Genomic DNA, 24119 nt, shown 5'->3' with positions numbered 1-24119 from the left:
AAGTCAAGTGCTACAATGTTAGTTCCCAGGAAAGAGAATGTTGCAGACTTAATGCTTGTAAAGGACTCACATAATTTGCAACTAATAACCAAGTTTTTTACAGCTCCCTAATCTTTTCAACTCCCTCAAAATTGTGACTTGGTAAGAGTGCCTTGGATGCGTGGTGCACAGTGGTTCTCAGTTGCTGTTCCCTCCTATGTACTCATCATATATTTATTAGCACAACAGATTTAGGGATGTGTAGAACCTGATTGAGGAAAGACAAGTGATGGAAATTTAAGATACGCTGAAGGAAATTGTAAAACAGCCAAAATATTGAGATTAAATCGCACAATGTTCACGTAGAGTTCCGGCCTTAGACTTGCTTCTCCGTGTCCAGAAGTGCTTCCTGCAGATGTGTCCACATCCCTCGGGTGGAAAACGGGGTCTGAAGTAGTAGAGAACCCAAGAGACCTGACTACGGAAGCGATTGAATTTCTTGGTGGAGCAGTGTCAATGATGGTAGGCCATTGGTTGGGGCCCAAAGCCAGAACTTGTTGTTATAGCATTGACCAAAGTGAAACTTCAGAGGATGGTACCGGCTGAGCTATAGGTGGAACAAAGACATTCTGGTGAAACAGTGACAGCAAGTGGAACTTCAGAGGAGGGTACGGGTTGAGCCGCTGAGCGTAACACATACACACTGGTGAAACTGTGGGACCAAGTGAAACTTCAGAGGAGGGTACTGGCTGAGCTACAGGTGGAACAAAGAAATTCTGTTGAAACAGTGACAGCAAGTGGAACTTCAGCGGAGGGTACTGGTTGAGCGTAACACATACACACTGGTGAAAAAGTGACGGCAAGTGAAACTTCAGAGGAGGGTACCGGCTGAGCTACAGGTGGAACAAAGACATTCTGGTGAATCAGTGACAGCAAATGGAACTTCAGAGGAGGGTATGGGTTGAGCCGCTGAGCGTAACACATACACACTGGTGAAACTGTGGGACCAAGTGAGACTTCAGAGGAGGGTACTGGCTGAGCTACAGGTGGAACAAAGACATTCTGGTGAAACAGTGACAGCAAGTGGAACTTCAGAGGAGGGTACGGGTTGAGCCACTGAGCGTAACACATACACACTGGTGAAACTGTGGGACCAAGTGGAACTTCAGAGGAGGGTACGGGTTGAGCCGCTGAGCGTAACACGTACACACTGGTGAAACTGTGGGACCAAGTGAAACTTCCGAGGAGGGTACCGGCTGAGCTACAGGTGGAACAAAGACATTCTGGTGAAACAGTGACAGCAAGTGGAACTTCAGCGGAGGGTACTGGTTGAGCCGCTGAGCATAACACATACACACTGGTGAAACTGTGGGACCAAGTGAGACTTCAGTGGAGGGTACTGGCTGAGCTACAGGTGGAACAAAGACATTCTGTTGAAACAGTGACAGCAAGTGGAACTTCAGCGGAGGGTACTGGTTGAGCGTAACACATACACACTGGTGAAAAAGTGACGGCAAGTGAAACTTCAGAGGAGGGTACCGGCTGAGCTACAGGTGGAACAAAGACATTCTGGTGAAACAGTGACAGCAAGTGGAACTTCAGAGGAGGGTACGGGTTGAGCCACTGAGCGTAACACATACACCCTGGTGAAACTGTGGGACCAAGTGGAACTTCAGAGGAGGGTACGGGTTGAGCCGCTGAGCGTAACACATACACACTGGTGAAACTGTGGGACCAAGTGAACTTCCGAGGAGGGTACCGGCTGAGCTAAAGGTGGAACAAAGACATTCTGGTGAAACAGTGACAGCAAGTGGAACTTCAGCGGAGGGTACTGGTTGAGCCGCTGAGCATAACACATACACACTGGTGAAACTGTGGGACCAAGTGAGACTTCAGTGGACGGTACTGGCTGAGCTACAGGTGGAACAAAGACATTCTGTTGAAACAGTGACAGCAAGTGGAACTTCAGCGGAGGGTACTGGTTGAGCGTAACACATACACACTGGTGAAAAAGTGACGGCAAGTGGAACTTCAGAGGAGGGTACGGGTTGAGCCGCTGAGCGTAACACATACACACTGGTGAAACTGTGGGACCAAGTGAAACTTCCGAGGAGGGTACCGGCTGAGCTACAGGTGGAACTAAGACATTCTGGTGAAACAGTGACAGCAAGTGGAACTTCAGCTGAGGGTACTGGTTGAGCCGCTGAGCATAACACATACACATTGGTGAAACTGTGGGACCAAGTGAGACTTCAGTGGAGGGTACTGGCTGAGCTACAGGTGGAACAAAGACATTCTGGTGAAACAGTGACAGCAAGTGGAACTTCAGCGGAGGGTACTGGTTGAGCGTAACACACACACACTGGTGAAAAAGTGACGGCAAGTGAAACTTCAGAGGAGGGTACTGGTTGAGTGTAACACATACACACTGGTGAAACTGTGGGACCAAGTGAAACTTCCGAGGAGGGTACCGGCTGAGCTACAGGTGGAACAAAGACATTCTGGTGAATCAGTGACAGCAAGTGGAACTTCAGAGGAGGGTATGGGTTGAGCCGCTGAGCGTAACACATACACACTGGTGAAACTGTGGGACCAAGTGAAACTTCAGTGCTGGCTGAGCTCCTGAAGACGGTATGTATACTCTGGAGTGGGAGAGCCAACAAGTGAAACATCGGTCTATGGTACAGGCTGAGATGCTCAAAGCTACTTGAACAGAAATATGGTCTTCCCTTGGCGGAAGTTACTTTAATGAACAATGTTTTCAGAATGCAATCCTGACTTAGGCATTGTTCTCCTTTTTTGTTTTCCTTGAATGTACTTCTAGGTTTTGTTATAAATATAGTGCGAGTTTATTCATAAAAGTATCATGTGCCAGGCAGGTATGCATTCAGAACTATTTATTATTGCATTATACGGTAAATATTTATATTGGTTTTTTTAAAGTTTTTTGTATTATTATTAGTGAATTGCGAGTTTTTTATGTTGCTAACAAAGGATTGAAGTTGAGTTAGTTCTTGTATCCGTTTGCAAAACGGACCATACTAAACATTCGGTATTATGAATTGCTGGTGGAGGCTACGTTTGAAGCTTGAAGAGTTCTCAAGCTGTAAAATCCACAATTCATATGTAATAAAATGAAGAGTTTTTTTTCCTATATGTGTAATCACTGTATACTGAGATTATAAATTATTCTATATACATGTGTGTCTGGTATTTTACATTTTTTATGAAAAAACATGCATTGTGTTTTTGCCAATTTCTAGACGTAATTTTAATAAGAACAATGAAAGCAAAAAGGTGAGCAATTATGAAATCAGTATCGTATTTATAAATTGTATTTTATCAACATAACTCAGCTGGTGAGAATACCATGATTATGTATTTATTTATTTATTTTTATGTGAGAGTTTTTGATAAGGCGTACAAGACCCAAGGGTATCAAATCACTGAACAAAAGAGAGAAAAAAAGTCCACCTTTACAGGTGCTCAGTTAAATATATGCTCCCTATAAAATGGAGAAATATATTGACCAGCAGTAGTACAGGTTACATAGAATTCCATTGTATATATTCTACATCATAGACCTGGAAGACCAATTGTAAACTATGGATTGTCAGACACAAGTCTGATCTTTCTCTTAAGTCTGTTGGCGGTGTTTTAGGAAACTCAAGATCCATTTGCGCCAAGGTGTCTGTCGAGCAGTATCACTCTCACCCTTTTCTCGAAGGTGGCTAGTTAGGGGTTTGTGTGTGGAGCTGGAGGGAGGGAGTTCCAGATTATGGGCGCGCTGCCAGGGAAGGAGCGTGCCTGGGTCCTATCCTTCTTGAACCTGAGCAATGCCAGTGGTAGTGAGTTGGTGCTTAGGGGGAGGCACAATTTTCCTGAGCTTTCCCATTTCTTTGATAGGTATTTCAGTGTTTGCATGTGAAGAGCTTTGTGTGTAGTGTTCTGTTCCGAATTATTGCAGCCTTGTTGCTTTATATGGTCCTGCACCTCCTCAGTGATTTGCAATATCCCTATAATGTACGGCAGTGGGTTCTTTCAGAGCCGGACTAGCCATAGCGGGCAACGGGCATTTCCCGGTGGGCTGGAGGGGTAGGGGCTGGTTTTGTACCTGTGGGGGCGGTTTTGTCACTTGGGGACAGTTTTGCAGCAATGCTGCAATATTGGCTCCCTGTAACAAAAGCGGGAGTGGTGCTTCTTGCTAGCACCCACCCTCCATCCCCGCCCCCCACAACCCCTGCTCCCAGGGCCAGTCGAGCAGCAATCTGCCAGGGCTGGTTGATGTTCCCAGTCAGGCCCTGGGTGGTGACAGAATATACTATGAGGAATACAGAAGAAGGGTTTAAATTTGTGCGGAATGCGATGGTGCCTACTCGTGTACGTATATATGTATAAATGATTTTAATATCGTACAGTGCAACAGGCATAACAGGATAACCCTAAACCCCTCAAACACACACAAGGCCCTTAAGTTAATGGTACAGATGCCAGTGCACACGTTTTTATAAAATGTAGAACTATTACTGCGTAACTTAAGTTCACAAACTTCAAGCAAAACACTCTTATCAACAAGCGAATAAATGATACATTTGCAGAACACTCCGGGTATCTCGTGTCCTTCGTGTTTATTGGAGATCGAAATTCCCAGCCACCACGTGTTTCGTCAGGGTGTGAACCCACGACTTCTTCAGGGCTCCAGGGCTAATACTCGCAATGAATCGATCTCTCTGCCGGTTATACTTCTTTCCCGGCTGATGTGGTAATGGAAAATATTCCCAAGGTAAAATCTAGTGTACAAGGACTTTCAAATACACAGTCCAATGTTACTCAGAGTGGTATCACGTAGAGTTACAGCACACGAAAGAGAAAAAAGCCAATTTAGGCTCAGTCCAGGTTGAGTTAATCTCCTGGAGATCCGTATGCAAACAGCCGAGATTGCTGATGGGCACACATGCACACTTGGCACACCAACACACTTGTATTTCATTGGACGGTACTGGCTTAGCTGCTTATGGGCACACATACCTGCCTGTATTTCAGTTAGGGTACTTGTCAAGCTAGTGATGGGCACACATACACGTCTATGTTGCGGTGACACTCAGTGTAACTCCAGAGGAGGGTGTCAGCTAAGATGCCTATGGGCACACATACAAGCTTGTATTTCAGTAAAACGCAGTGTAACTCCAGAGGCGGGTACCGGCTGCACTGCCGATGGGCACACATGTCTGCCAGTATTTCAGTGACACTCAGAGTAATGTCGGAGGAGGGTGCCGGCTAAACTTCCGATAGTTAGGCACACATACACGCCTGTATTTCAGTAGACGGCACTGGATCTTGTATTTTAATGGCCGTCAGTGTAACCTCAGGGGGCGGTACTGGCCGAGATTCCTAAAGAAATATGTAGGCACTGTTACATCTGTAACACGACATTGCCCTCAAAGTGCTGACGCCCACTGGATAGAACCAAGGGCTTTCGAACCGCAGCGAGGCCCATTAATGGGGCCCAATCGGGGTGCATGTTGATTGCCAAGATCTTCTTTAGCAATGACGCTGTCCAGTAATTCCATCCTAAATAAGACACATCTCTTTTTTAGTGTACAGGACCCATCGAGTCTCTGGCTGGGATTTATAAAATTCGACACGTCCTGTGGAGGTCCCTGGAAGACTAAAAATGCAGCATTCGAGACGGGCCTCAGATCTCTCAGAGACGGTAGGGAGAGCCTAGTGTCCAGGAGCTTCAAATTACAACCCCCCCCCCCCCCCCCCCCCTCTCCTTCTGCAGGACAACGACTAGTATGAATGTGAGAAGGTTTGAGTGAGAAGAAAAAATAAAGAAAGAAGTTAGAGTCAGAGAAAGCAGAGTTGAGAAGAAAAGGAGACGTAGTGAGTGAGAGGTTTTGTATTAGGGGGGAAATGGGGTCATTAAGACAGCACATTGCACGCGCTTCGCTGTTAGCATGGCAACGATCGCTGTGCAAGCGCTATTAGTGCACCCAAAACTGGTGCGAAGACTTTTTTACGCATCTCGTAACAAAATATTTTAACACAGAGGTATTAATCGGGTGCAAAAATGCACTTGATACCTGGTGCAAATGTACTGCCAGGGTGATTTTGAACCCGTTTACAGCACAGGCGGTATAAATGACACATTAGTTTAAATTCATATGCAAGAGTCAATGTACAGCATAAGCGAAATTAACAACATTTAAAAAGTGAATTCTGAATATTGAAACTCCATGTTGTAGAATGCAAAAGGTAACACACACGTGGTAGCAGAAAGCAATATGGGGGTGTGCTTCATGTGGCAACTTGGTCTCTTGGTGTGATCCTCGGCTTCTCACAAGGATGATCTCTGTTGTGTGTAGTTAGTTATATAGACATCAAAAAGTGGCCTGACCAAAAACACACCTTACTCTTCACTGTTGACACTGGAGGGGTTTCCCATATTTTTAACCCTCTCACATATGTACTGCTCATTAATAGTCAACAAGTGTCATGGTGCATCAATTTATAAACAAAAAAATGTCGACATACCATCAGTCTCACCACCAATAATTAACAAGTGAAAGAAAGTGAGACAAGGCAGAAAGCACCTCATGGTCGTAACACCAAGGGGGTTGCTGGCTGGTACTCGGCCGCACACCCACTTATCATCATAGGTTACTGTCTCCCCTACTAGAAAAATGTGTGTGTTCTATCGTGGAAGTCTCCAACCCAATAAAGGAAAGAGAAGAAAAACAGTCAAAATAAAATATAAACAAGCTGTTAGTTGGGACGGCTTACAGCACTAAATAAAGTTACACCAAGCCAGTAAGTCCTACCCGTTTTTTAACTGTGAGAATTGTTGGTTTGATTCTCACATGGGGTCCTTTGGGCATTAATATCGACACTATGCACTAACAGCTTGTTTATATTTTATTTTGACTATTTTCCTTCTCTTTCCTTTATTGGGTTGGAGACTTCCACGATAGAACACACACATTTTTCTAGTAGGGGAGAAAGTAACCTATGATGATAAGTGGGTGTGCGGCCGAGTACCAGCCAGCAACCCCCTTGGTGTTACGACCGCGAGGTGCTTTCTGCCTTGTCTCACTTTCTTTCACTTGTTAATTATTGGTGGTGAGACTGATGGTATGTCGACATTTTTTTGTTTATAAATTGACGTACTATGACACTTGTTGACTATTAATGAGGAGTACATATGTGAGAGGGTTAAAAATATGGGAAACCCCTCCGGTGTCAACAGTGAAGAGTAAGCTGTGTTTTTGGTCAGGCCACTTTTTGATGTCTATGCGTTGGGGGGCGGCCTGTCCTTTCTCTTCCCCCTGTAGCTCCTTTTTTTGACGTGTAGTTAGTTATGTAACAAGAATAATGTAAATAAGCTTAGGCTTAAAGATAGTGTCTGCGTCTAAGGCCACAGGTTGTCAGACCTGGATGCCCCATGAAATAGCTTTGGTATGTGAGGATTGAATGTTAAAGTTATGTGTAGACTGAGAGACAGCTCTGCTATCTGAGCCTAAACCTGTAAGGATGCGTAACCTGGTGGGTTGTTCTGCTATACAAAGCATGCATGTCCTGGTCTGCTCTGACGCCTGACACTGCAGGTCATGTACTGAGAAACAGATAAAGCAGGAGTCTATTGGTCTGCGTAACCTGAGCTATAGCCTTGCTGTCTAAGGTCTGAGGCTGTCACTAAAAGTACCGTTAGCAGTATGAGGCCTGGTTTGCTAGTCTCAATTTTGTGAAAGTGAAACCACTGATCCCTTTTGCCACAGGAGGTCCCATGGGAAATTGAAAGTTTTTTTCATTGAAATGCATATTCAATTTAAATAAAAAGGGGAAAAGACAATAATCTAAAAATGTGTTATTCTTCCTGTCACTCCACAGCATTTATTCTGGCACCAGGCCTACGAACTCCCAGCGTCAGACTGGTACACACAGCTTCAGCGACTCTTGTGATCTACCTTAGGCAGGGCTCGAGTCGGGGTACCACGCGGGTGGACGGCGTCCCCCCACTTATTTTACCAGGTTTTTCCGGGTGGACGCCGTCCCCCCTGCCCAAAAGCTGGACAGCATTGTGTGAGCAGAGAGCCCGGGTGTGAGGGAAGTTTCCCGTAAATTACCAAAGATATGCTAATATTTGTAATTAGAGACTTTAAGAGGCACCGGTGGTGTGTGCAGGCTGGAGTGATTGGGAGGCGGAGCGAGCAGGCGTTGGCGGTTAACGCTTGGAATGTGTGTCCTTCTGTATCTTGTGCACTTTTGAGCACTTCGTTGTGCAACTGGGGCACCCCCTCGTGGGAGTGGGGGGGAGGGGGGTTGCAAAGGACATCGAGGAACAGACCAGGGGTAGCAGTGCTGTGAAATGCCCCGTCATCTAAAGGCATATGAATACTCATGAGATTCCTGTTGTGACGTCACTTCCGGTGACAGCGTCCCCCCACTTCTTTTCATGAGATTCCTGTTGTGACGTCACTTCCGGTGACAGCGTCCCCCCACTTCTTTTTTTAGGACTTGTGCCCTGACCTTAGGTAATCTGAGGGCGGCCCCAAAGGCCACGAGGTCGGTTCTGAGGGCAGAGAACGGCAGCACAGGTCCTATCCTCTGGGACCTGATGCCGAGAAATGACGGTAATATTAAAATGACGTTTGACTTTTCAACAAATCAGAGTGCCGCCATTTTCAGTGACATATTTGTTTCTAGGGAGTAGTTTACTGTATGGGCAGGTCCCCACTTCCGGTGTTCCATTCCTTAACAGTGGAAGTAGCTTTCTAGCTGGTGGTATGCAGTGGGTTAAAAATAAATATCGAACATTGCAAACATAGAGGCACACATACATTCAAACATATGCATACTCATACATATGGGACATGACACTGAATGAGATTTAAAGAGTTGGAGTTACCCTAATTAGGCAGTAATACCTTCAGTGATGACTGAAGTAGTGAAAAGTGCAATACATATTGTGTAGTGACACCAAGCGTAAAGTTATGGGCTCGACCAAGCCCCCTGCGTCCATCAGAAGCAGGAACACGCCAGATCAGTGTCACCGCAAGGTCAGTCGAAATATGGCACGGATAGTAGTCGTGTAGCAGTGACCCCGTGTGGCCAATTGAAGTATTGTAACAAGGGCCACACTGACAAAGGGGCCGCTCGTTTCAGACTGCCTCTCCGCCGCTGTTGTTATCACGCTACAGGAGTAGCACAACCAACACACCTTGCACCTGAGGAGCCGCTGGGACGCCGGCACCAACTGCATAGCAGCAGAGGAGGGTGAGGCGCAGGCCCCGGGACTGCGAGGACCAGCATTCCACAGCTCCAGCTGGTCCTCTTCCTGCGTGAGCCGCGCCCCCTCACAGCGCCACGCCCCCAGCCAAAGCCCTACAACTACTCGCGGCACCCGCTTCGCGGGTGCCACTCGTTTCAGACTGCCTCTCCGCCGCTGTTGTTATCACGCTACAGGAGTAGCACAACCAACACACCTTGCACCTGAGGAGCCGCTGGGACGCCGGCACCAACTGCATAGCAGCAGAGGAGGGTGAGGCGCAGGCCCCGGGACTGCGAGGACCAGCATTCCACAGCTCCAGCTGGTCCTCTTCCCGCGTGAGCCGCGCCCCCTCACAGCGCCACGCCCCCAGCCAAAGCCCTACAACTACTCGCGGCACCCGCTTCGCGGGTGCCACTCGTTTCAGACTGCCTCTCCGCCGCTGTTGTTATCACGCTACAGGAGTAGCACAACCAACACACCTTGCACCTGAGGAGCCGCTGGGACGCCGGCACCAACTGCATAGCAGCAGAGGAGGGTGAGGCGCAGGCCCCGGGACTGCGAGGACCAGCATTCCACAGCTCCAGCTGGTCCTCTTCCCGCGTGAGCCGCGCCCCCTCACAGCGCCACGCCCCTACAATCTACTACCCTTTAAAGAGCGCGTTCTGGACCGCGTAACGCGGGACGCGCGCGGGACGCAGCCCGGGGCGAAGACCGGGCAAAGAGCGGGCCGTTTAAGGCCGTTCAAGGACGGCTGAGGACGGCCCTGGCCCTGAACCCCTGCTTGTTTGCCCGTAATCATCATTTAAGTCTAAGGTAGGCGGAACTGTGTCCTGTATTTACGCAAAACAACATCAACGGCCGCCTTCCAGCTATTACACCACTCTCTGTTGACTTTGTGTTCAGATGTCGGCTATGCGCAATAGAACTAGAAGTTGTGCGAAAAAAGCTACGGTGGTAGCACAGGTGACAGGACCTATAGACCTCTTCATTTCCCGTGTAAACGAGACTATTGATCAAAGCATTGTTGCATTGGAAAAAAGAGTCTCCATGGATCTTGCATATGCTAAGCGCTCATCCTTGGGTTCTCTTGCTAATGCCAAATCACCCGCTTTGCAGTCTTCGAATATTTGCTCCCTACCCTTAACCATACCCACTAATAGTGCTCCGATTGTACCTAATACTGTTGATTTATCGGTTGCCCTAACAGACTCGGACCCGTCTTTTGTGGATCTGGAGGTTACACCAGATCTAGAGGCCTGTCAGTCTTCTGGCAAAGCGGCACCATGTCTGAGCGGGTCTAAGGATGTGGTAACAGCTCCTGTACCTATAGCTTCTCGGGGAAGGGTTACCAATTTCCCAAAGGCTATATCCAAGAGTAAAAACAAAGCTAAAGTTACAGTTAGGAATCATAATTTGATTTCCCCCACCCCACAAATGACTTCAGGTATTCCTTGTTGGGTGCAAAATATGGTAACAGATTTAAAACTGGACCTTGAAGCCACAATAGCAGCACAAATCAAGCCTCTAATTTCCAAACTGGATAGGCTTACGTCTTTAATACACTCGAAATGGCCACATAAAACGAATGGGCAAGGGCCTGATCAGCCACAAGGGATTACAGAAGCAGCCCCTAAATGTCCATCATGTATCCAGCCCCCTAAAGATGTATTAAATAACGTTCAAGTAACCGTAGCCCCCGGGAACCCAGTTATACCTCACTTGTTGCAAACTGGGAATAATTCTGTTCAATCCACATCTATACCCACTCCGAAGGTGGTGGGTTCTATTTTGACTCCCCAACACTCTGTTGTTGGTAATAATACCACCACTATTCAAGTAAAAGATGTTGTAGGGAAATCTAATTCCCCTTTAGCACCTTTTTCCACGAACAAACCTGAAGGTCCTAAGCCAAAGCAGGCACGTTTTAGGTCAATTAATTTACCACCAGAGGTTTCCCCTTTTGTGGTCGTGTTGACAGCAGTCCCCCCGTTGAAGGAGGGAGTAAAAGAAACTCACGTTGAGCTAAGAAATAAATGTGCTCAATGGTTCCACCTACATAAACCTCTACCCAACAGTATGAACGGTGAAATTCTTACTGTACGTAGAGGGGACTGGGTGGTGTAGAAGCAAGAAAACAATAGTAGGGGATGTAATTACAGTTAATTTTAGAGATACAGGGACAGTTGGTTATATATGTAATGTTCCCAACAGTGGTCCTGCGACTCAAATTAACCCACTCCCCTTGTCTTATTTCTTACCGATGCCTTCAAGACCAAACCCTCCTTGTTCCACTTTTCAAAGTAATAGAGGATCTGTGTATTCCCCGCAACATGCTACTAAACCCTGGCAGCAACCACCACACCCTTCTTCTTTTTTTCCACATTATGTTAATTTTCACCAGCAGCCATTACATGCTCCATCTTTTCCCCAGCACCATGTTAATCCTCATTGGTCACATCCCCCCCATTTTCCACCACCCTTATTTCAGTCTGCCCATCAGTGGCAGCAACCCTTTCAGCCACTACAACCAGTTAAACCCCAGTGGCAACAAACATGGCAGGACTTGCCCCCTTCCCAAGACTCCCTGTACTCACAACTTGCTCATCCTAACAGATATGCCGCGCTGTACGAGGTAGATTGACTGAGCTCTACTGAAGCTTTGGATTTAACCATCTCTTTGTCCTATTTAGATATGGCGAGTGCTCCTCTTGTTACACCTTTAGCCGCACTCCCCGAATCCCCAATGGTGTCATCGGTAATACCCCTCCCGCGTTTAGAAAACAGGGATAGCTTTGATGCATGTACAGCTACTGTTACTCCCAGATTAAGCCCAGATATCATCTTTCGGGAAGATGGTCCTACTCTATTACGAGCAACTCAGCCAGAGTCATCTGTAGTTGGTGATTCTGGCAAACCAGCAGGACTCTCTCTTGTTTCCTGGAACATTGCTGGCCTTGCCAGCAAATTAGGTACACCCTTCTGGACCAGTTTTTTGGGGGAGGGATTGGACCTAATTTTGTTACAGGAAACTTGGTGTCTGGACCCCATTAACATCGAAGGGTACGCATCCTACTGTCTCAGAGCCACCAAATCTAGCTCGGGTAGGGCTAAGGGGGGCCTTTTGTTGCTTTTATCTACCAAGCTGTGCGATTGTATGGTTAAATACAGCACGACAGTTGGGACTCATAGCCAAGTTATAAGGTTGGAGTGTAGGAAAAATATTGATTTAGTTGTGATAAATTTCTATAACAATCTCTTTGATGCTACTAGAGGGGATATCCTACCGCCTCTAGAAAGGGAAATAACTAAAGCCCTTGGTATTTCGAAAAGAAAGGCCGAGGTTGTCTGGGCAGGGGATTTTAACCTGCAGCCCTGCCATTTGTCCAACGGGAACATCTGCGGTTTTGGTGCAGCAATGAGTAGTCATTGGGGGGGTTTGGGTGTGAGGGAGGATTCTCCACACTTCCAACATTGCAGTTATGGTTCCACATTAAATAATATGCTAGTCACACTAGACATGACCCTGTTAAACTGTAACACAAACAACCAGGCAATAATATGCCCTACATTTACAGGCAGAGATGCAGGATCATTTATAGATCATATTCTGTTGTCTAGCAGTGGAGGCTTTACCGATCTGCATGTAAATGTAGAAAGTCTCAGTGACCATAACAGCCTTCGTGTTACCCTTCTGGGGCATGGTACCTCGACGGTTTCAGGTGGGAAATGTTCTACTGACTTAGTACCTATTAGACCGAAGGGTCTAAGGATTAAGTGGACTGGATTAAACTCTAAGGTTAAGCAGAAGGAGGTTCTTACCAGATGTAAGAACCAAATTAGTTTCTGTTTGGATGATGACTGTGACTTAGGCTGCCTATTAGTTCACTTTGTCTCCATGAATAGTATTATTGATGGTATTTTTACTAAGGCCTCGCTATCCAATAGCGGTCCGAAGCAGGGGTGGTTCGATAAGACCTGTATAGTCGCCCTCCGTGATTTAAAGAATGCTTTAGGCACTAATCCACGCGTTAAGACGGATATACAATTTTTTAGGGCAAGATATAAAATAGCAATCAATACTAGGAAAAGGGTATTACAGTCCGAGGCATGGGATAAGTTGAAGGAAGCAGCCGAGACCAAAAACTGCAAACTGTATTGGGAAACAATTAACAGCCCGTTTCTCAATAAGGAAGATGTTCCAGAATTAACATCTTATGTGGCATGTAGCGATTGGGTCAGTCACTTTTCCAAAATTTTTAATCCAGAAGGGTTATCTCTTGAGTCAATGTTACCCGAGTCTATCTCATGGCTACCCCTCCCGTTGGGAATTACATTAGAAGAAAGCCATGAAGCAATTTCTTTAAGCAAAGGAGGTAAGGCCCCTGGCCCCGATGGGGTCCCGCTGGATTTATACAAAGATGAACCAGCTTTATGGGCTCCCATCCTGGTGAGGATATTTAATTGTGCGGCAGAAACTAATTTCCCGTCTACTTGGGGTCAATCAGTCATTATCCCTCTACATAAGAAAGGTGATAAATCAGAGGCCTCTAACTACCGTCCAATTTCATTATTGGACGCCTCTGTGAAGGTGATGAGTAGGATTTTGCTCAGGAGGCTGGAAGATTGGGCAGCTGATTTTAACATTTTAACTAGAGTCCAATATGGCTTTCGGAAAGGCCTGGGCACATTGGACCAATGTGTAAATTTGGACCTTTTAATTAACAAATATACTGTGGCTAAAAATGGCAATCTTTTTTTATGTTTTGCTGATTTGAGCAGTGCTTTTGATTTGGTTAACCACACTATTCTTTGGGAGGTTTTGCTAGATGCAGGGGCTCCGAGGGAAATAGTCCATTTTTTAGCTAGACTTTACGAAAAACTTTCTTGTAAGGTCCGCTATGGCACCCTTGGCGAATGTACCCCGTTTTTTAAAGTGTCTCGGGGCATACGCCAGGGATGCGTTTTGGCCCCGTTGTTATTTTCCCTCTTTATTAATGACGTCGACCGTTCTTTGGTTGACACCCCAGCAGATGCCCCCTTGATTGGTGGTAAACCTGTTCCGCTGTTACTTTACGCGGACGACGCTGTTCTCATATCCCGTACACAGTTGGGCCTTCAGCGCCTAATCGATAATTTTATGCAGTTTATTCAAGTTAGGCGGCTACGCGTGAACAAAACTAAGACGTATGTCATGTCATGCGGTCGGGCAGCTAAGCAGGTAAAGCATACCTTTTTTCTGGATAAGGAAAAGTTGACTCCTGTCAAATCCTTTTGTTATCTAGGAATTACATTTAACAATAGCGGGTCTTGGACCTCGGAATTTGATTCTATCAGATTAAAAATGCTGCGATCTACTGGCAGTATTTTTCGTTTTGCCTCTAAACTCGGCTCACGAAGCATTTTAGACATGATGAACATATACAATGTTTGTTGTGTCTCCTCTGCACTGTATGGGGCAGGTGTATGGGGCCATAGTGTGGGTACATCCCTGCAGAAGGAGGAAAATAAATTCTTAAGGAGGTTGTTATGTGTTCCCCCTTCTGCCTCCATACTGCTGATCCATGAAGAAGTTGGGATCGAGTTTATTTCTGATTTAGCAGCAGTCCGGCCACTTTTATTGTGGCGTTCTATTTGGGCTAAACCAGAGACTCGATTTACTCAGGATATCATTCTTGATTGTATAGGCTTGGACCACTCCTTACGCATACAGTGGTTGAGATACATTCACCGCTGGTATCTCCTTCTTTTTAATATTGATGTATTCCGTGAGCCAGAAGAGGTTGTTTCTATTTCAAAAAAAGAAATTAAGACAACGTTTTTAAACTTTCGAAAGGCAGAGCGAGATAAAATTTCTGGCAATCTTATTACCGTGAAATTTTATAAAGATTTAAATTTAATTTCGGGGTTCCAATCCTATCTTGTGTATGTGACCCGTCCTTCCCATCAGTATGTTTTAACACGTGTCAGATTGGGTATTGTTCATCACCTGGTTGCATTTCCAAACACAAGAACCAGTTCAGATATACCCTGTCCGTGCGATAGTATTTCCCGGCAGAATAGTCGCCACTTTTTACTTCTCTGTAAATTTTATCATTCTCTCAGGTTAAAATACCTTAAGCCAATTTTTATCAAATATAATATTCGTACTACAGAAACAGCACTGATACTCTTATCCTCATTAGAGAACGAAGAGATCTGTTTTTTCCTGGCTACTTTTATTCTGAAATGTACAGCTGCCAGGAAAAGTATTGCACTATAATATTTTTATACTTACCTGTCTGTACCTATGTTATACAGCTGCCAGGTATTGTATTACGCTGCTATTACTGTTTACATTTTTGTTTGTATATATACGTCTTCAAGTTTTACACCATTTTTGGAACTAAGGTATTATTCTTATTTTGTTGATGTCCACAGTATATTATGATTATTTATAAATTTTGATGTACAGCTGCCAGGAAAGGCCCATTAAGTAATTCCTACTGATCTCCTGTCTGTTCATTCCTGTACGTTTTGCTTTTATCATAGTACGTTGACCCAAATTGGCAAGATTACTCCTTAATTGTTGCACTTTAGCCTTTTGTACAACGTCTTATCATTGTTTCTTACAAGTGGTCATATGGTGATTTTAAACATTTTAACTATGTATTCTTTTTGCTTGTATGATTTGTATGTACAAATCGAATAAAAGATTGGTGGAGGACAAACGGATGGGTGGGTTTGGAAGGATAGATTGGTGGGTTACATTGCTGGGCAGATGGATGGACGAACAGACATGCTGATGGGCGGATGAACAGGTAGATGGGTGAGTATCTGGACAGCTGAATAGACGTTCTCTGAATGCGTAGACACCAATGAATAGGCAGAAGAAAGAGCCGCTGAATGGGAGGATGGGCGGACGGATAGATGGATGGATGAACGGATGACATAGTGGATGGACGGGTGGGCGAACGGACGGAGGGGCAGATGGATGGATGGATGGATGGATGGACGGACGGACGGAATGAGGGACGGAATAGTGGATGGATGGATGGATGGATCGATCGATGGATTGATGGATGGATGGATTTGAGCAGATGAGTGAAAGAATGGGTGAATGGATTAATGGATGAATGAATAACTGAAAGAGTCGCAGTCTGTCCCAATAAAAAAGAGGTCACTGGAGATATCGGGTGCTATTAACTCTTCGAAAGGATTAAGACTATGGGTCCATGGATCAGCCAACCAGGATAAGTGGCTGTAAGGACAGGCTGATGCATGATGGATGAGATGGGTAGATCTGCTTGCATGATGAGGTGATGGGTTTGCTGGGAGCATGGTCGGATGAATCGACAGCAAGGCATCCAGAGGAGCAGATGTATTGATAAATGTGGGATGGGTGGTTACTTCACTGTGCCGCCGCTTGATGTGACTCCCCAGCGGTGATCCCTGACTAAAGAGGAGAAGCATACTGGTTGCTAGCGGAACCCAGTCCTTCTCTGGGGCCGCTCCAGCTTCCTAGAACTCCTACCCGAAGACCACAGACGTCTGGAAGACCTCCTTCAATTTAAACTCTGCCTTGACCTAGAACACGGCACTATTCTCGTTTTCCTCCTAATCCCCACTATTCTCCTTGTCTCCTTAAATTGTCACAAACCTCCGGCTCTTTCCTTTTCTCCTCTCTTCCTTTCTCTTCTCACCTGCCTCCCCACCCACCTCTTCCTTCTAACAAAACACCCCCTCCACCTCGATGTTTCTGCTCCTATTTTGATGCAGGCTTTAATATAATTCGTAAACTACATTTATTTATCATCCATGGTATTGTAAAGAGGTTTTAGTTACCGTAGCACTGGAGAACCTGCGCCCCACCCGTTGTCCCTTATATAAACCTCATTGATTTGAATCTTGGGTAAAGGTGTACTACATACAATTGTGATATAGACACATTGATAAATAAATAAACAAACAAACAGAAAAAAAAACTAGCTAACTTTCCCTTGCAAGGCCCTGGAAGTATAAACGGAAGTCGAGGGATGAGTTAGTGTCCCTTTCCCATATATGTCTCGAAAATAGAACAATGCATTATTAATAAGGATAGTTTTCAATCGTCCAACTGATAACTGCATTATTATTTGAAAAATATGCTGTCCTGTTCTTAGGGAAAGGGCCCATTGCAGTGAAGAGGAAGACACGCACAGACTCACACGAGCAGAGGTGGGTGGTTCTCTGGAAGCTCGAGCCAGGGGCCTAGCTCTAGCTCAGCTCGAGGTGCTCTTTGAACCTCGAGCCCAAAACGAGCCGAGCTCTAACTGAAGATGATGTGGTCTATTGGCTGCAGCTGCCGAACATGTATTATCAGAAACCGAGTTCAAATCCAGGCCTCAGCTCACCCTCCTCTAAATCCTGGCAAATCCCTCTGTTCTGAAAAAAATGTAAAGTAGTCTGTTCCTTTTGTGAGGTGCACTTATGATGTTGGGAGAGGTTTGTTCTATATTAATCTGCCCAAAATAAAACGGGGGTTCTGCCTGTCACCCATGATCTAACATATCCTTCAGGAATTAAGGACAAACCATTAAACTTTGATGTCAGAAAGATACCCTTCCAGAGGCTGAACTGCGCAGTGGCAAACTGGAAACACAGAATCAATCCCTGCTTCCGTGTTTGACCAAATTGTGTGATCCTAGGCGAATGCTTTATATTAGCGAGCCTCATTTTTTGTTCCTTACCAGTTACCACATTTAAGAGTACCTCAAATATGTGAGTTTAAGATGTGTGCTGAACAAAAACCTCGCTTGTGTTTGTTTTTCATTAATAGCCTATAATTGCGTTCCAACTATAATAGAAGTCTGTGCAGCATTTAAGGTGTAATTGACAACAGACTTGCAGGGTCAGACATCAGGGTCGGGGCAGGAATGGTTCTCAGTTCATGTTTAAAAATCCACTTTTATTAAATACTACTCAAATAATGTCAGGTACTACGGTGAGACGCTTCCGTGAGTGTTAAATAAATACACTTTCTTGTCTTTTGGAGATACCTTCTCATCCTCTACCTTCATGTGTGCTACATGATTGAACTGCTAAATATTGTGAAAGCTCGGCTCGGTCACAGGCTCTTAGAGCCAGAGCCCGCCCTTGGCTCGTCTCTGGCCTATCCCTGATCCTTTGTTGGCTCGTCCACCAATCGACAAACGGGCACGAACTCCATAAGGGGATTTCACTCCCCCCTCATGCGTGGTACGTATTTAAGAGCATGTCCCTAATGCGCACATACGATAGAATGGTGAAGAAGTGTGCCTCATGTCGTGTCAGTCGTGAAGAGGAGGGCGTGGGGGAGTGGAGAAGAGAAGACGTTACGGGCTTCAATTTAGGACATTTGGCTGCTGCTGTGTACGCCTATTCCAAAGACATGCGTTGTTTTTTATCCTGTCAGTTACACGGGTCATTACGTTTTTGATTATTTCCCCCAAAAAAGAAAAAAGACTGCAGTGGCGGAGTAGCTGGGAGGGACATTCGCCTCAGGAGTGAGGTTCTGCAGCCACAATGAGGGGGCTGAGGCGAGCGCCTGGGCGGGGTCCGCCTGCAGGGGGCGGGCTGGCCCCCGCCCTTGGTGGCGGACACTTGTAAACAGGCGCAAAACGAACCAGGTGCGGATACAATTGTAAAGCACTGACTTCCATACTCATGATGTGTTCGGTGCATCGACTTCCACCATCATGTGTGCAGGAAGGGTGAAATAAAATAGCAAATCAACGACTTCCTCCCTTTCTGTATGTCAGTCCATGGACCTTTGTGTAATAACTCGAATCTAGTAAGGAACTAGGGTGAATATATAGCACAACAGCCAGCCTTAAATATTCCAAATGTAAAAAGTCAAAACAAACATTAGTAGACATATGCAAAATCTACTATACAAATGTATGCAATTATATGTATATGCGCAGATACCCGTTCTTTGTGCACTATTTATAGATGTATACACATATACGTATGTGTGTACACACATAAATGTTTATATGTGCACACACACACACATATATTTACTATGTACACATATCTAGATGCATTTCTTTGCAGAGATTGTATAAAAAAAATAGGAATCAGAAATATGGAAGATGGACAGACAGACAGATCGATCGATAGACAGATCGATCGATAGATAGATAGATAGATAGATAGATAGATAGATAGATAGATAGATAGATAGATAGATAGATAGATAGATAGATAGACAGACAGACAGACAGACTTGTTGGGTTTAGCCATATACCAACGTGTGTGTTTCTGTACGAGTGGAGCTCTCTTTCTTCCTATGTCTGTGTGATCTTCTGTCAGTTTTTTGCCGTCTGTCTAACTAACAGTATATTGATTCATGGTGTGTCCCTTTTCTTCTCTATTGTGTTTTGATTTTCCTAAGAGTCCATGCAGGTAACTGGAAACTGGCTGTTTCATAGCATCCTACTCATCCAGCCATAACTGTGATTGGCACTGTGTCTGCCCCGTTCCCTAACACTCACATCTGTCTACCTATCTCTCTGACTTTCTCGCCATTCGTGGGCTTTATTACAGCGCCTGGCAAGCAGTGGTTTATTTTCCAGGCGCTGTACAGCAGAAACACCATAAAGCACACATCGGTCTTCAGTGAAGGCTGCTGAGGGGCACAGACAGATGCGCGCATACACCTTGCACTGCTTCACATGGTGAAAGGCCAGGGTCCCCGGGACTGAAGCCGTCCCTGAGTCACTTCCAGCAGCTGTCCCTCCCACGACGGGTGGGGTCGACCACACCGCCACAGATCCGCCGCGGTGGCAGGACCCTCTCCCCTCGTGAAAGCGTCTGCGCGTAGGGGAATAAGCCCCCTGCGGCCCCCATGCTGCGTCGCAGCGCGTTCAGGGGTCCTTGCATTCAGCGTTTTGAGAATTCTATGGCACGCGCGAGTGCTGCCGTTCTGTGCGAGATGCCAGAAGCACAGCCCCCTCCCCTACAGTATCCTAGAAACCACAACCCCCACAAAATAACACAGCTTGGGAGGAAACCGGAAGTCCGTCTAATAGCGCTTTGCATCGTGGAAGGCAGCGGTGCCACCTGCTCTCAGCACGCATTTTAACTGTAAAATGATGGGGTATTAGTGTCTTCCAGGCTGCTGCCCTAGGAGGGAGGGCTCCGATGGGTCCCTTGTCTGTGATGTCATTAAACTGTCTGCGACCTAGCGCCTCGAATCTCATACCTACGGATGGAGCAGAGGGAGCTCTCATCAGCCAGCCCCGCTTTCCTGCAATGTTTGCATCCCTGAGATGCGCAATTAATACCACGGAAGATGGATCCACGGAGGACAAGGAGTGGTCCATGTGCCTTTCACAGAAGGTGCAAAATCTACCCCCGCCCCCACACACATCCACTCCAGGGGCAGCAGGATGAGACAAACCATGTCGCGTTCACCAAGTCACCACCTACGAGGACAGAGATGGGCATCCCAGACACAAGGCATGCCCTGAGAAGAACCCACAGTGTTGAGGCTTCACACCCACCCCTGTGCCCGGACATCACCTTAGGTGCCCCTGTCTGACAGGACATGCTCGCCTTCAGGGACACCCGCAGTCTCCGGGCAGGTCCGAGGTGTGTTGACCTAGCAGACCTCGAAATGCAGCCTGGCGTCGACCAAACTGTGCCCACCCCCGGCGCCCAACCCACTCACGTGCCTAGAGCGCCGAAAAGCCACCCACCTTGAGACGGGTCCCAGTTGACCTGTTTCCGCGGGTTCTCCAGCGGGAACTTCATCCTTCCTTTTGGCGCGTGGGAAATAGAGGTAGGGCAGGCCAAAAAACGCAACCTTGACCTTCTCAGCGCTGCAGTCCAACATGAATTGGGGAGGGGCGGAGAGGGGGCTGCTGCTGCTCGAGTGATGGGTGGGCGGAGAGCGGCTGTGTCTGCTACCAGAGGTGTGGCACAGTTCTCGCGGTCGGCACTGAGGTACCTAAGTCGAGCCCTCGGGGAGTTGAGTGGAGAGAGAGGTGGGGTGTTGAAGATCTGTCGAGCTCTGGGCTGGGATGGAGCGCAGCGCTCTGCCCACTGGTGCTGGACCACTGCAGTATGAGCAATGTCAGTGGTGCAAACACGTCAGCCTGTGCGGAGCTGGTGGAAACCCGACCGCCGCCTCACCACTGGTGCTGCCCAAAACAAACAAGCCCGGCAGGCACCGCCAGGAGAATGACAATCAGGGTGGGGGGTCAGGAGGGGCGCTCCCTGCCGCCTGCGAGCGCCTCCGCCACCAGCCGCACGCCACTGCAGTGCTGCTGCTCAGCGGAGCGTGGGACGCCTCCCTCGCGCTGCATACCTCGCCGTGCGCACACTTCGCACATTGTTTTTTTTGTTTTAGTTGCGATGTTTTTTTTTTTTTAAATGGTAGTTATTGTTATTTGTTAGATGAGAGAACACCAGAGAAACGAGACTTGACTTCGAATCCTTTAATATTTCAGTTTCTTGACTCTGGGTGTTTGAAATTCCCTATGTCTTGGTGGGGAGGGTTATCTCTCCACCCCAGATTACCGACACTCACATTATTTCAGTTCCGCTCCAAATAGCAGACCTCAGACACGCACAGACCACATCTAGTCTCCTGGGTCTCAGTCACTTACACTCCCTCATTAATTAAACAACTCACACTGACTATTGTATTGTAGTAGCTAATATGTAGTGCTTCACACTCCTGGTGAGGAGCTATGAAACTCAACATCCCTACAAATACAACATCCTCTACCTAAATTACCATATTCTTACTGCTTCAGCACCTCGTCAGGGGTATAACACGCTATAAAAATGCAACTATGATGCAATACCACCTCCTACCCATATCTTCCTCTACACAGACCTCAGTGACATCTCATTCTACTTTCGAAAATCACTTCCCTCTATAGGGACCTCAAACCCTCTGTTCCCCATAAAAAGAGATCTCCCATTTTCCAGACCTGCATCCCCATCGCAATACCAGAAGATCAGACCCCCTCATCACGCAAGTGTCCATCTTTGCCCATTTTATCAGCCCCCCCAAAAGGAGATGATACCACCTTATACCAGACCTGTACTCATCTCTACCCGGAAGTTCAGAACCCCTCATCACACAAGTGTCCATCTTTGTCCATAACATCAGAACCCCCCTCAAGAGAAGATGATACCCCCTTATACCAGACCTGCACTCATTTCTACTCAAAAGATCAGAACCTCTCATCCCAAAAATGTCTATCTTTGTCCATAACATCATAACCCCCCTCAAGAGGCGATGATACCCCTCGCCTTATTCCTGACTTGCACCCGTCTCAGAACCCCTTCGACCAGACTGGCACCCTTCTTCACCCCAAAACAACAGCTCTGTCCCTTTCCAGACCTGCATCACATCCCTCTCAGTGCCACAACATCCGAGTCCCCCCATTCAAGAATCCATCTGTACCAAGATCAGTCCCGACCCCCAACGAGACATTGATCCCTCTCAACCCCAGACCACCTCCTTCACAGCAGACCTGCGTTCACTCCTGAAAACTCAATTCCTCTTCAACCCAGAGTGGAACCTCTCGCTCTGGGATATTCGTTCCTCTCCACCACAGAAGATCATGTTTCTCTCCTTGACCCTATGTACAAGTGCATAAATTAAATACAGATTTCCTTCTCCGAGGCTCTTACTATTAAACACTGTACAAAATAGAGACCCAACGCTCTCTCATTTTATGATATCAGATCTGTCTAGAGCCGCCAATTCCGCTGCAGTACATCATTTCTCTTTTTATAAAGTCGCAACTAAGAATCCCTCAGAATTAAATATCTCTATAGAGCATACAATTATGCTGTAGCCCAGAAGGTCAGACCTCTTTCTAGAGTCCTTTATTCTTGTGCACTCTAGAATATAGGATCTCTTTCTAGAGCCTGCCACCCTGCTGCAGAAAGTCAGACTTTTCTATAGCAGCCTCAATCCGTCTACACTTTGGGAAATAAACTCCATCTAGAACATTATATCCCGCTTTACCTGGGAAAGCAATTTCTCCCTCTAGAGCCCTTAATGCTTCTCCGTCTGAGAAGACTGGAAGACTCTCTTTTAAAGCACTTATTCAACCCACTAGACTGGCAAAAGATCCAATTGATCTAAAGTAGTCAATCCCTCAAAGAGTCCTTAATTTTTCCATCCTTTCTTGAGCCCTTACTTTCTTTATATCTTAGAAGAAAAGGTCTCTCTTTCAGCCTATCTATGTCCACCTCTCTTTCTCTCTGGCTTATCCTTACCCCTGTTGTTTGTCTCTCTATTCCTCTCATTTTTGTTTGGCTCTCGCTCTTAATATCGATCTCCAGCGCTCTCGCTCTCCCTCAATCCATTTACATCTCAGGATATAATAACCCCCTTTATGGAGTATGTTATTACAGAGAAACCTGAACAGAGAAACGCCTTTACCCACAAAAAGGCTGCAGAGCATAGCCCAGGGGAGTCCTACCTTTTCTCTAAAGAGAGTTACTTCTGATCAATGAAAATCATCCTGGGCTACTAATACATTTCATCACTGCTTATAGTGACCCCCTCATGCATAGTTATGAGCAGTGGCCACCCCAACATTCGAGAGAGGTTACAAACAGAAAAGTCAAGAAAATGCTTAGCAATGTAAAATGCCTCCATGTGAATACTGAATTAATAGCCAAAGCAGCAAGTGCCCTCTGACACCAACTATAACAACAGCAGACATTATGGGCAACACAATATGAATCATCTTATCATTCAAACATCAGCTTTAAATGGTTTGGAAATGCAGTCCCTTTGTCTTCAAAACATCAGCATATCAGTTTCTGTATATACACATTTTTCTATCAAATATCCACTTCCATTGTTGTTCAAAAAAATTGATTCCTCAAAGAAAGC

At 46.2% G+C, this 24119-nt stretch overlaps 1 protein-coding gene across 4 annotated transcripts in view; it reads right to left on the bottom strand.

Annotated features, from left to right (window-relative positions):
- The window catches only part of KCNK10 (potassium two pore domain channel subfamily K member 10), a 375826-nt gene that overhangs the window by 337877 nt on the left and 13830 nt on the right, over positions 1-24119 (bottom strand). For 2 of the 4 annotated variants that reach the window (XM_085626581.1, XM_085626583.1), the window contains exon 1: positions 20950-21363. The exons of the other annotated variants lie outside the window; for them this stretch is intronic. In XM_085626581.1, coding sequence (XP_085482707.1) covers positions 20950-21004 — 55 coding nt within the window. In that variant the 5' untranslated portion in view covers positions 21005-21363. Of the gene's footprint in view, positions 1-20949; positions 21364-24119 lie in introns of those variants that run through there. 4 annotated transcript variants of the gene reach the window in all.

This window comes from Triturus cristatus, chromosome 9 (genome assembly GCF_964204655.1).
Source record: "Triturus cristatus chromosome 9, aTriCri1.1, whole genome shotgun sequence".
Taxonomy (NCBI): Eukaryota; Metazoa; Chordata; class Amphibia; order Caudata; family Salamandridae; genus Triturus; species Triturus cristatus.
This window is presented reverse-complemented; position numbering and strand designations above follow the sequence as displayed.